Source organism: Thunnus maccoyii, chromosome 7, assembly GCF_910596095.1.
Source record: "Thunnus maccoyii chromosome 7, fThuMac1.1, whole genome shotgun sequence".
NCBI classification, from domain to species: Eukaryota; Metazoa; Chordata; class Actinopteri; order Scombriformes; family Scombridae; genus Thunnus; species Thunnus maccoyii.
In genome coordinates, this window is record NC_056539.1 from 34,630,780 (window position 1) to 34,643,279 (window position 12,500).

The 12,500-nt window shown below is 44.8% G+C and overlaps 1 protein-coding gene across 3 annotated transcripts in view; it reads left to right on the forward strand.

Moving 5' to 3' along the window:
* The window catches only part of cdc14ab (cell division cycle 14Ab), a 36,614-nt gene that overhangs the window by 14,408 nt on the left and 9,706 nt on the right, over positions 1-12,500 (forward strand). For all 3 annotated transcript variants that reach the window (XM_042415638.1, XM_042415640.1, XM_042415639.1), the window contains exons 6-11: positions 460-526; positions 1,519-1,581; positions 2,189-2,276; positions 3,401-3,631; positions 9,228-9,366; positions 10,995-11,181. In XM_042415638.1, the coding sequence (XP_042271572.1) occupies positions 460-526; positions 1,519-1,581; positions 2,189-2,276; positions 3,401-3,631; positions 9,228-9,366; positions 10,995-11,181 (775 nt within the window). The remainder of the gene's footprint in view (positions 1-459; positions 527-1,518; positions 1,582-2,188; positions 2,277-3,400; positions 3,632-9,227; positions 9,367-10,994; positions 11,182-12,500) is intronic.

Here is a 12,500-nt window from a genome sequence, read left to right on the forward strand (position 1 = left end):
CGGCTGAGATGATCAGCTGATCTCACCGCCAGCGGCTCTGAAACGTTGCAGCAGGTTTACAAACATGATCACATGATCACATGATCACATGATCACATGCTGGGAATCTAAATGTTAATCAATGAAGTGACGTATTTTCAGTCCTGCAGCAAAGATCACAACAGCCTTTAACCTGAAAACGTCCGCCATCGCTGCCGTTTGGTGTGAAATGCATTCTGGGATACTTGGCGGCCAAACAGTCGCTGACGTGTCGTCAATAAAACAGAAGAAGAACCGTTGATGTGAACAAATACAGAGAAGAAGAAGAATGATTAGATGATCAATAATCAGTGTGCAGCTGCTCAGGGGACACACTGATCATCAGATGTATTGATGTTATTGACGACCGGCTGTGTGTGTGTGTGTGTGTGTGTGTGTGTGTGTGTGTGTGTGTGTGTGTGTGTGTGTGTGTGTCTGCAGGGATGCGTCCTTTGGGAATTGCACCTACAACCTCACCGTGCTGGACTGTCTGCAGGGCATCAGAAAGGTGAGTTCTGATTGGCTGAATGTGTGTGATGTCACACTTTCAGGATGTAGGGGGAGGGGCTAAATAAACAGGTAACGTGTGGAACTCGTTTATACTGATATAATTATATTTATTATAAATCACCACTTTAATAACACAATCTGATCAATTAACAGTCGTTTTAATCATTGATTATCTTCTTAATGAAACGTCTTCAAACGTCAAAACTCAGAGATTTTCAGTTAAAAGTGATTTTACTGGTAAATGAAAACTTTATAATTATCAAAATTGCCAATAATTTTCGGTTGATTGATTGATTGATTGATTGATTGATTGATTGATTGATTATCCTGTTGTTTCAGTGAGTCTTAATGTTTGTAACTGAACTGAATGAAGCAGATTCAGCTGCAGACTGATGACAGAGTCTCCAGTTTACAGCAGATTACTGTTATATAACAGCTCAGAGTGTGTGTGTGTGTGTGTGTGTGTGTGTGTGTGTGTGTGTGTGTGTGTGTGTGTGTGTGTGTGTGTGTGTGTGTGTGTGTGTGTGTGTGAAGCAGGACAAGGAGCTGTTGTACTGTCAGAGTGAAGGCAGCCAATCAGAGAGCAGCAGTATGTGTTGGACGTAGAGCTGCAGCGATTAGTTGATTAATCAATTAATCAGTCAGTTAATTAAATAATCAATTTTCAGGCCAGTGTGACACATTCGATTGTTCAGAAAACAAATATATTCACAACGAATCAAGTCTCAAAGTTTCTCTGAGCTCAACTTCAGTGTGAGTTTCACACCTGGACGCACCTGCAGGATTCATGACATCACAGCTGGTTGGGAGCCAATCGTGGTCCAGTATAAAACCTCCACCAGTGTGATCCTGCAGTGAAACATCTGGAGTCCAGCAGTGAAACTGAACTATATCAAATTATTATTCCAAATATTTAACACGTCTTAAAATAATCTGCGGATCGTCGAGTTGAATCTGTTTACAGTCTGGTTTGTTGTTTGTGTGTTTCAGGCTCTGCAGCACGGCTTCTTCAACTTCGAGACCTTCGACGTGGACGAGTACGAACACTACGAGGTAAAAACTAAAAGCAGACAACCCTAACCCTGATCTACTAACAATATCTGATTAAAAACACGTCAGTGAGTCACAGCGCTGCACTGGGTCACATGATCCTTCATCATGAAGAGTTTGGTCTCGTTAGCATCATGAGGCGGACGCTACTGAGCATGTGCAGGAACACGGTTCAGTTTACAGCTTGTTATACATCAGACGTTTCTCACAAAGAACTTCAGCAGTAATTATTTGTCTTTGGAGCCTCGGAGATTAACACTCGTTAGTTCATCACCATGACAACGCAGTATAGCAACAACTGGTAATTAATGGACGTACCAGTATGGTTCTGAATCCTGTAAACCTGCACTTTACCTCAACTCAACGTCAACTTATTTCACATTGTTTTTAGCAGCTTAGTTGCATCTAATATCGATATATCTTATAGTGATAGTGATGCAAATGTGGACAATAAAGTAGTTTTGATGTAGAGACTTGTTGTCATGTTGTCTGAAGGCTGCAGAGCGACGTTCAGCTGCAGTCTGATAGTGAAGCGTCCTGTCCTGCGTTCAGACGCGTTCAGACGTGTGTAGTTTGTTTCGGGGGATTGAACCTGCGTCTCTGTTCTCAGCGGGTGGAGAACGGAGACCTGAACTGGATCGTCCCGGGGAAGTTCCTGGCCTTCAGCGGACCTCATCCTAAAACTAAGATAGAGAACGGTGAGTGAACAGACAGAAACAAACCTGCAGGAAACTTCTTACTACCTTACAGATCATATAATAATAATAATAATAATAATAATAATAATAATAACAATAATAATAATAAACAAGTTTGACTTGTGGTCATAACCTTGAAGTTAAAGTAACTTGTTCTGATTTAAAATGTAAATACAGTTAAAGAAATGAAACTTTAATTAAAATACAGAAGAGCCAGTCTGATGATGTTTAAACAGCAGAATGATTCTCTGCTGCTGATACAGTAAAAACCTCTGACTCACTGCTGCTCTGTCATTGTTAATGTCCTTCCTGTCCTGTCCTGTCCTGTCCTGTCCTGTCCTGTCCTGTCACGTCCTGTCCTGTCACGTCCTTCCTGTCCTGTCACGTCCTTCCTGTCCTGTCCTGTCACGTCCTTCCTGTCCTGTCACGTCCTTCCTGTCCTGTCCTGTCACGTCCTTCCTGTCCTGTCACGTCCTGTCCTGTCCTGTCACGTCCTTCCTGTCCTGTCCTGTCACGTCCTTCCTGTCCTGTCACGTCCTGTCCTGTCCTGTCCTGTCACGTCCTTCCTGTCCTGTCACGTCCTGTCCTGTCCTGTCCTGTCACGTCCTGTCCTGTCCTGTCCTGTCACGTCCTTCCTGTCCTGTCACGTCCTGTCCTGTCCTGTCCTGTCACGTCCTGTCCTGTCCTGTCCTGTCACGTCCTTCCTGTCCTGTCACGTCCTGTCCTCTCCTGTCCTGTCACGTCCTGTCCTGTCCTGTCACGTCCTTCCTGTCCTGTCCTGTCCTGTCCTGTCCTGTCACGTCCTGTCCTGTCCTGTCCTGTCACGTCCCTCCTGTCACGTCCTGTCCTGTCCTGTCCTGTCACGTCCCTCCTGTCACGTCCTTCCTGTCCTGTCCTGTCCTGAAATGTCCCTCCTGTCCTTCCTGTGGACTTGGACTCAGTCTACACCTCATGACGCCTGCTCATGATGTCATTTTGTCTTTGTCTTTAACAACGACCATAAAGCTGCTTGTCTCGTGTCTCAGTCCTCAGGAAGTCTCCTGGCAGGTTTTACAGCTTCCAGTCAGGATGACCTTTTTGCTGTTGTTTTTTAACCTGCCTGGTTGTTGCTCCGCCCCCTGCAGGTTACCCTCTCCACGCCCCCGAGGCGTACTTCCCGTACTTTAGGAAACACAACGTGACCACCGTCATCCGTCTCAACAAGAAGATCTACGACTCCAAACGCTTCACCGACGCCGGCTTCGACCACTACGACCTCTTCTTCTTAGACGGCAGCACGCCCAGTGACATCATCACACGCCGCTTCCTGCACGTCTGTGAGAGCACCGACGGAGCCGTGGCCGTCCACTGCAAGGGTAACCACTTCCTGTCCTGTCCTTCGCCGTGACGTCCTGTCCCGTCAGTCCTGCTGTGATGTCTCGTTGTTCTCTGGCGTGTCCTGTATAACGTCCTCGTCCCGTCCTTTTCTTTTGTTTAGTTTCCTGAAACGTGTATCGCTGCAAAACAACAAACAGTAAACAATCTGAATCATAACAGAAGACGACTGTATCGTCTGTATGGTTTGTGAGGAGCAGACAGAAGGTTTCAGTGAGTCGTAGTGACAGCTGTGAGTCCAGCAGAGGGCAGTGTGACTCTTTACTGCTTCTACCTGCTGGTGATTGATCAGCTCACACAGACGCAGTAAAGTCATTCTGAACATATTTAAACACTATTGTGTCACAGCTACAAACCACATAACAAAACACAACAGATCCAGAACTTTAGTGTCTAGAAAATACAAATTATTTTCGTTTCTCTCTATAGAATCATGTTGGATGTGAAGCTTGTCTACATGAACAGAACATCCTGTAGGTCAGCTGTGCTTCAGAGACATGATGTGATTGTATTTGATCTAATTGAATATTAACGCTGCCTTTCTGTCTTTTTGTCAACATCTTCTTGTCTGAATGAACTTTATTGGAACAGTCACAGGACAGACAGACCGGGAGTTCCTGTAATGTTCAGTGTGAGAATTAAACTCTTGGGTTGTGTTTGTGCAGAAAGGATAAAACCAGAGTCAGCACAGCGTCACACTGTGTTTGCAGTTTTCAGTGAATCAGGTCAAACGGACCCGACAGTTTATCTGCAGCTCTGCTCAGTGTTTGTGTCACAGCTTCAGTGTTTGTGTCGTAGCTTCAGTGTTTGTGTCGGTGCTTCAGTGTTTGTGTCACAGCTTCAGTGTTTGTGTCACAGCTTCAGTGTTTGTGTCACAGCTTCAGTGTTTGTGTCACAGCTTCAGTGTTTGTGTCGGTGCTTCAGTGTTTGTGTCGGTGCTTCAGTGTTTGTGTCACAGCTTCAGTGTTTGTGTCACAGCTTCAGTGTTTGTGTCACAGCTTCAGTGTTTGTGTCGTAGCTTCAGTGTTTGTGTCACAGCTTCAGTGTTTGTGTCGTAGCTTCAGTGTTTGTGTCGGTGCTTCAGTGTTTGTGTCGGTGCTTCAGTGTTTGTGTCACAGCTTCAGTGTTTGTGTCGGTGCTTCAGTGTTTGTGTCACAGCTTCAGTGTTTGTGTCGGTGCTTCAGTGTTTGTGTCGTAGCTTCAGTGTTTGTGTCACAGCTTCAGTGTTTGTGTCACAGCTTCAGTGTTTGTGTCGTAGCTTCAGTGTTTGTGTCACAGCTTCAGTGTTTGTGTCACAGCTTCAGTGTTTGTGTCGTAGCTTCAGTGTTTGTGTCACAGCTTCAGTGTTTGTGTCGTAGCTTCAGTGTTTGTGTCACAGCTTCAGTGTTTGTGTCTCAGCTTCAGTGTTTGTGTCGTAGCTTCAGTGTTTGTGTCGGTGCTTCAGTGTTTGTGTCACAGCTTCAGTGTTTGTGTCGTAGCTTCAGTGTTTGTGTCGTAGCTTCAGTGTTTGTGTCACAGCTTCAGTGTTTGTGTCACAGCTTCAGTGTTTGTGTCACAGCTTCAGTGTTTGTGTCACAGCTTCAGTGTTTGTGTCACAGCTTCAGTGTTTGTGTCACAGCTTCAGTGTTTGTGTCACAGCTTCAGTGTTTGTGTCGTAGCTTCAGTGTTTGTGTCACAGCTTCAGTGTTTGTGTCGTAGCTTCAGTGTTTGTGTCGGTGCTTCAGTGTTTGTGTCACAGCTTCAGTGTTTGTGTCACAGCTTCAGTGTTTGTGTCGTAGCTTCAGTGTTTGTGTCGGTGCTTCAGTGTTTGTGTCACAGCTTCAGTGTTTGTGTCACAGCTTCAGTGTTTGTGTCACAGCTTCAGTGTTTGTGTCACAGCTTCAGTGTTTGTGTCGTAGCTTCAGTGTTTGTGTCTCAGCTTCAGTGTTTGTGTCGGTGCTTCAGTGTTTGTGTCACAGCTTCAGTGTTTGTGTCACAGCTTCAGTGTTTGTGTCGTAGCTTCAGTGTTTGTGTCACAGCTTCAGTGTTTGTGTCGTAGCTTCAGTGTTTGTGTCACAGCTTCAGTGTTTGTGTCGTAGCTTCAGTGTTTGTGTCACAGCTTCAGTGTTTGTGTCGGTGCTTCAGTGTTTGTGTCACAGCTTCAGTGTTTGTGTCACAGCTTCAGTGTTTGTGTCGTAGCTTCAGTGTTTGTGTCGGTGCTTCAGTGTTTGTGTCACAGCTTCAGTGTTTGTGTCACAGCTTCAGTGTTTGTGTCGGTGCTTCAGTGTTTGTGTCACAGCTTCAGTGTTTGTGTCGGTGCTTCAGTGTTTGTGTCACAGCTTCAGTGTTTGTGTCGTAGCTTCAGTGTTTGTGTCGGTGCTTCAGTGTTTGTGTCGTAGCTTCAGTGTTTGTGTCGTAGCTTCAGTGTTTGTGTCGTAGCTTCAGTGTTTGTGTCGTAGCTTCAGTGTTTGTGTCACAGCTTCAGTGTTTGTGTCGGTGCTTCAGTGTTTGTGTCGTAGCTTCTGTGTTTGTGTCGGTGCTTCAGTGTTTGTGTCACAGCTTCAGTGTTTGTGTCGGTGCTTCAGTGTTTGTGTCGTAGCTTCAGTGTTTGTGTCGTAGCTTCAGTGTTTGTGTCACAGCTTCAGTGTTTGTGTCGGTGCTTCAGTGTTTGTGTCGTAGCTTCAGTGTTTGTGTCTCAGCTTCAGTGTTTGTGTCGGTGCTTCAGTGTTTGTGTCGGTGCTTCAGTGTTTGTGTCGGTGCTTCAGTGTTTGTGTCGTAGCTTCAGTGTTTGTGTCTCAGCTTCAGTGTTTGTGTCGGTGCTTCAGTGTTTGTGTCACAGCTTCAGTGTTTGTGTCACAGCTTCAGTGTTTGTGTCACAGCTTCAGTGTTTGTGTCGTAGCTTCTGTGTTTGTGTCGTAGCTTCAGTGTTTGTGTCACAGCTTCAGTGTTTGTGTCGGTGCTTCAGTGTTTGTGTCGTAGCTTCTGTGTTTGTGTCGTAGCTTCAGTGTTTGTGTCACAGCTTCAGTGTTTGTGTCGGTGCTTCAGTGTTTGTGTCGTAGCTTCAGTGTTTGTGTCGTAGCTTCAGTGTTTGTGTCACAGCTTCAGTGTTTGTGTCGGTGCTTCAGTGTTTGTGTCGTAGCTTCAGTGTTTGTGTCGGTGCTTCAGTGTTTGTGTCGTAGCTTCAGTGTTTGTGTCGTAGCTTCAGTGTTTGTGTCGGTGCTTCAGTGTTTGTGTCGTAGCTTCAGTGTTTGTGTCGTAGCTTCAGTGTTTGTGTCGGTGCTTCAGTGTTTGTGTCGTAGCTTCAGTGTTTGTGTCGGTGCTTCAGTGTTTGTGTCGTAGCTTCTGTGTTTGTGTCGTAGCTTCAGTGTTTGTGTCGGTGCTTCAGTGTTTGTGTCGTAGCTTCAGTGTTTGTGTCACAGCTTCAGTGTTTGTGTCGGTGCTTCAGTGTTTGTGTCGGTGCTTCAGTGTTTGTGTCGTAGCTTCAGTGTTTGTGTCACAGCTTCAGTGTTTGTGTCGGTGCTTCAGTGTTTGTGTCGGTGCTTCAGTGTTTGTGTCGTAGCTTCAGTGTTTGTGTCGGTGCTTCAGTGTTTGTGTCGTAGCTTCAGTGTTTGTGTCACAGCTTCAGTGTTTGTGTCGGTGCTTCAGTGTTTGTGTCGGTGCTTCAGTGTTTGTGTCGGTGCTTCAGTGTTTGTGTCACAGCTTCAGTGTTTGTGTCGGTGCTTCAGTGTTTGTGTCGTAGCTTCTGTGTTTGTGTCGTAGCTTCAGTGTTTGTGTCGGTGCTTCAGTGTTTGTGTCGTAGCTTCAGTGTTTGTGTCGTAGCTTCAGTGTTTGTGTCGTAGCTTCAGTGTTTGTGTCGGTGCTTCAGTGTTTGTGTCGGTGCTTCAGTGTTTGTGTCACAGCTTCAGTGTTTGTGTCGTAGCTTCAGTGTTTGTGTCGTAGCTTCTGTGTTTGTGTCGTAGCTTCAGTGTTTGTGTCACAGCTTCAGTGTTTGTGTCACAGCTTCAGTGTTTGTGTCGGTGCTTCAGTGTTTGTGTCGGTGCTTCAGTGTTTGTGTCTCAGCTTCAGTGTTTGTGTCACAGCTTCAGTGTTTGTGTCACAGCTTCAGTGTTTGTGTCGTAGCTTCAGTGTTTGTGTCGCAGCTTCAGTGTTTGTGTCGGTGCTTCAGTGTTTGTGTCACAGCTTCAGTGTTTGTGTCACAGCTTCAGTGTTTGTGTCGGTGCTTCAGTGTTTGTGTCACAGCTTCAGTGTTTGTGTCACAGCTTCAGTGTTTGTGTCGGTGCTTCAGTGTTTGTGTCACAGCTTCAGTGTTTGTGTCACAGCTTCAGTGTTTGTGTCGTAGCTTCAGTGTTTGTGTCGCAGCTTCAGTGTTTGTGTCGGTGCTTCAGTGTTTGTGTCACAGCTTCAGTGTTTGTGTCACAGCTTCAGTGTTTGTGTCGGTGCTTCAGTGTTTGTGTCACAGCTTCAGTGTTTGTGTCGGTGCTTCAGTGTTTGTGTCACAGCTTCAGTGTTTGTGTCGTAGCTTCAGTGTTTGTGTCGGTGCTTCAGTGTTTGTGTCGTAGCTTCAGTGTTTGTGTCGTAGCTTCAGTGTTTGTGTCGGTGCTTCAGTGTTTGTGTCGTAGCTTCAGTGTTTGTGTCGGTGCTTCAGTGTTTGTGTCGGTGCTTCAGTGTTTGTGTCGTAGCTTCAGTGTTTGTGTCGTAGCTTCAGTGTTTGTGTCGTAGCTTCAGTGTTTGTGTCACAGCTTCAGTGTTTGTGTCGGTGCTTCAGTGTTTGTGTCGTAGCTTCTGTGTTTGTGTCGTAGCTTCAGTGTTTGTGTCGGTGCTTCAGTGTTTGTGTCGTAGCTTCAGTGTTTGTGTCGTAGCTTCAGTGTTTGTGTCGGTGCTTCAGTGTTTGTGTCGTAGCTTCAGTGTTTGTGTCGTAGCTTCAGTGTTTGTGTCGGTGCTTCAGTGTTTGTGTCGTAGCTTCAGTGTTTGTGTCGTAGCTTCAGTGTTTGTGTCGGTGCTTCAGTGTTTGTGTCGTAGCTTCAGTGTTTGTGTCGTAGCTTCAGTGTTTGTGTCGGTGCTTCAGTGTTTGTGTCGTAGCTTCAGTGTTTGTGTCGTAGCTTCAGTGTTTGTGTCGTAGCTTCAGTGTTTGTGTCGTAGCTTCAGTGTTTGTGTCGTAGCTTCAGTGTTTGTGTCGGTGCTTCAGTGTTTGTGTCACAGCTTCAGTGTTTGTGTCACAGCTTCAGTGTTTGTGTCGCAGCTTCAGTGTTTGTGTCGTAGCTTCAGTGTTTGTGTCGTAGCTTCTGTGTTTGTGTCGTAGCTTCAGTGTTTGTGTCACAGCTTCAGTGTTTGTGTCACAGCTTCAGTGTTTGTGTCACAGCTTCAGTGTTTGTGTCACAGCTTCAGTGTTTGTGTCTCAGCTTCAGTGTTTGTGTCGGTGCTTCAGTGTTTGTGTCGTAGCTTCAGTGTTTGTGTCGTAGCTTCAGTGTTTGTGTCGTAGCTTCAGTGTTTGTGTCGTAGCTTCAGTGTTTGCGTCACAGCTTCAGTGTTTGTGTCGTAGCTTCAGTGTTTCTGCTCTGCTGACTCAGAAACTAACCTCCGTGTCTCTGTGTGCTGCAGCCGGTCTCGGCAGGACGGGCTCTCTGATAGGCTGTTACCTGATGAAACATTACCGCTTCACGGCAGGTGAGGCCATCGCCTGGATCAGGATCTGCAGACCGGGCTCTGTGATTGGACCGCAGCAGCACTTCCTGGAAGAGTGAGTCTGTTTTCTAATAAGAACATGTTTGATTTGATCACTGTATGAATTGAACAGGTGTCCTGACACAAGCCACGCCCACACACCTGTCAGCTTTCTGTTGCTTTTGTTTTCTTTTAATATTTTATTTTCACAGATAAAGAGACGGAGACGGAAGGAGACAAAGTTTTAAAAAAAAAAAGTGAAGTTTAGTGTTTTGAGAGCATCTGATACCATCACAGACTCTGATGTCTGGTCTCAGGTCTGAAGGTCCGACAGCGGAGCCGTGTGTCCGCAGTATCGGCTCTGATCATGTGATCACTGCAGGGAAACTGTGAAGTGAATCAACGTGAAAAACAAGTCAAAGGAAAAAGAACCAATGAGAGTAAAACCAACCAGAACATCAGCTGGTTGCTGCTGTTAGAAACACTCGACACAGACGAGGAAACTGAAGACAAACATCAGTCGATTCATGCTGTTAAATGGATTTTGGGATTATCTGCAGATATAAAATGTATCAGTAATTGATATTAAATAAAATCAAGAATGAACAGGTTAGAACATTGTTAGTTGGCTACTGAAGGTTTTATTGTTATAAATCTGTGTTTGAAGCATATAAACATGTTCTGAGGGTTTTATTATTATAATACAGCTGCTTGTTAATTAATCAGATGAATTGATAGAGCATCAGGCTGCTGCTGTATCACAGACTGATACTGATATTAGAGGATCAATACTGATCAGAACACGAAGCTGCACCATGAAAGACAAATATCATATTGATCATATATTATTCTGAAAAAGTGTCGTTGGTCTTTATATCGGAGGACGAGACAGTTGCGTGTTCACGTCATCAGATCTCTGAAAGGGCAGCGAGAGTGATGCATTCTGGGTTGTTTGTAGCATTTATGTAGCTAGGCTAGTGACTCTGTCAGTTTTATAAGCGTAGTTTAAGCTGCAGGAGATTTTGAGGCTTGTGTGATGTGAAAACACTGTTTTTACTGCAGAAACACAATCAGCTGATTTACTGCATGAAGCTTCTGCAACAGACGATTCCGATCAATATTATCTCAGGAAACCTTCCTGTTTTTATTAAAAACAAGGAAATATGAATCAGCAACATCGATGATGTGAAATGTTGGAAAACTGGACAGCTGTGTGTGTGTGTGTGTGTGTGTGAAGGTTATATCTCTGAACAGTTTTCCATGCTATGGCAGTGTTTGTGTTTGTTTTGGCCTCAAACACTGAAAGCAGGTCTTTGGTCTTTGGTCTCTGGTCTCTGGTCTCTGGTCTCTGGTCTCTGGTCTCTGGTCTCTGGTCTCTGGGCTTTGAGTTTGTGTGTTTTTACAGGGAGCGGGCTTGGCTCTGGTCTCTGGGCTCTGGGCTCTGGTCTCTGGTCTCTGGTCTCTGGGCTCAGGTCTCTGGTCTCTGGGCTCAGGTCTCTGGGCTCAGGGCTCTGGTCTCTGGGCTCTGGTCTCTGGGCTCTGGGCTCAGGTCTCTGGGCTCGTCTGTCTCTCTCTGCCTCTGTAGTGACTCAGATATCAGAGACTGATGTTTGTCGACTCGCTGGGCAGCGGGCAGGTTCAGATGTTGTGGACACGTCGCTGCATCCTGAGGAAAACACTTCAAGTGTTTGTGTGTTTTTACAGGAAGCGGGCGTCGCTGTGGTTGCTAGGAGACAGTCAGCGTTCCCAGAAGGCCAAGCTGGAGGAGAGGGCGGCGTCCCGCCTCATCACCAGCATGGACGACCTCACCTTAAACCCCGCCCACAACTTCACAAACCCCGCCCACAACAGCAACATCAACAGAACCTTGAGCTCCGACCATCTGCAGGAGGTACACACACATTTACACACGTACATATACACACTGTAACACACACACACACTATAACACACACACACTCATATACACACTATAACACACACACTCATATACACACTGTAACACGCACTCATATACACACTGTAACACACACACACATTTACACACGTACATATACACACTATAACACACACACACTCATATATACACACTATAACACACACACACTCATATACACACTATAACACACAAACACTCATATACACACTATAACACACACACTCATATACACACTGTAACACACACTCATATATACACACTGTAACACACACACTCATATACACACTATAACACACAAACACTCATATACACACTATAACACACACACTCATATACACACTGTAACACACACTCATATATACACACTGTAACACACACACTCATATACACACTATAACACACACACACTCATATACACACTATAACACACACACACTATAACACACACACTCATATACACACTATAACACACACACTCATATACACACTGTAACACACACACATATACACACTGTAACACACACACATATATATACACTATAACACACACACTCATATACACACTATAACACACACACACTATAACACACACACTCATATACACACTGTAACACACACACATACACACTGTAACACACACACATATATATACACTATAACACACACATTCATATACACACTATAACACACACACTCATATACACACTGTAACACACACACATATATATACACTATAACACACACATTCATATACACACTGTAACACACACACTCATATACACACTGTAACACACACACTCATATACACACTGTAACACACACACACACTCATATACACACTATAACACACACACACATATATACACACACATATACACACTATAACACACACACACACACTATAACACACACACACACACACACTATAACACACACATATACACACTATAACACACACACACACACTATAACACACACATATACACACTATAACACACACACACACTATAACACACACACACACACTATAACACACACACACACACTATAACACACACACTCATATACACACTGTAACACACACACACACTCATATACACACTATAACACACACACTCATATACACACTGTAACACACACACACATATATACACACACATATACACACTATAACACACACACACACACTATAACACACACACACTATAACACACACACACACACTATAACACACACATATACACACTATAACACACACACACACACTATAA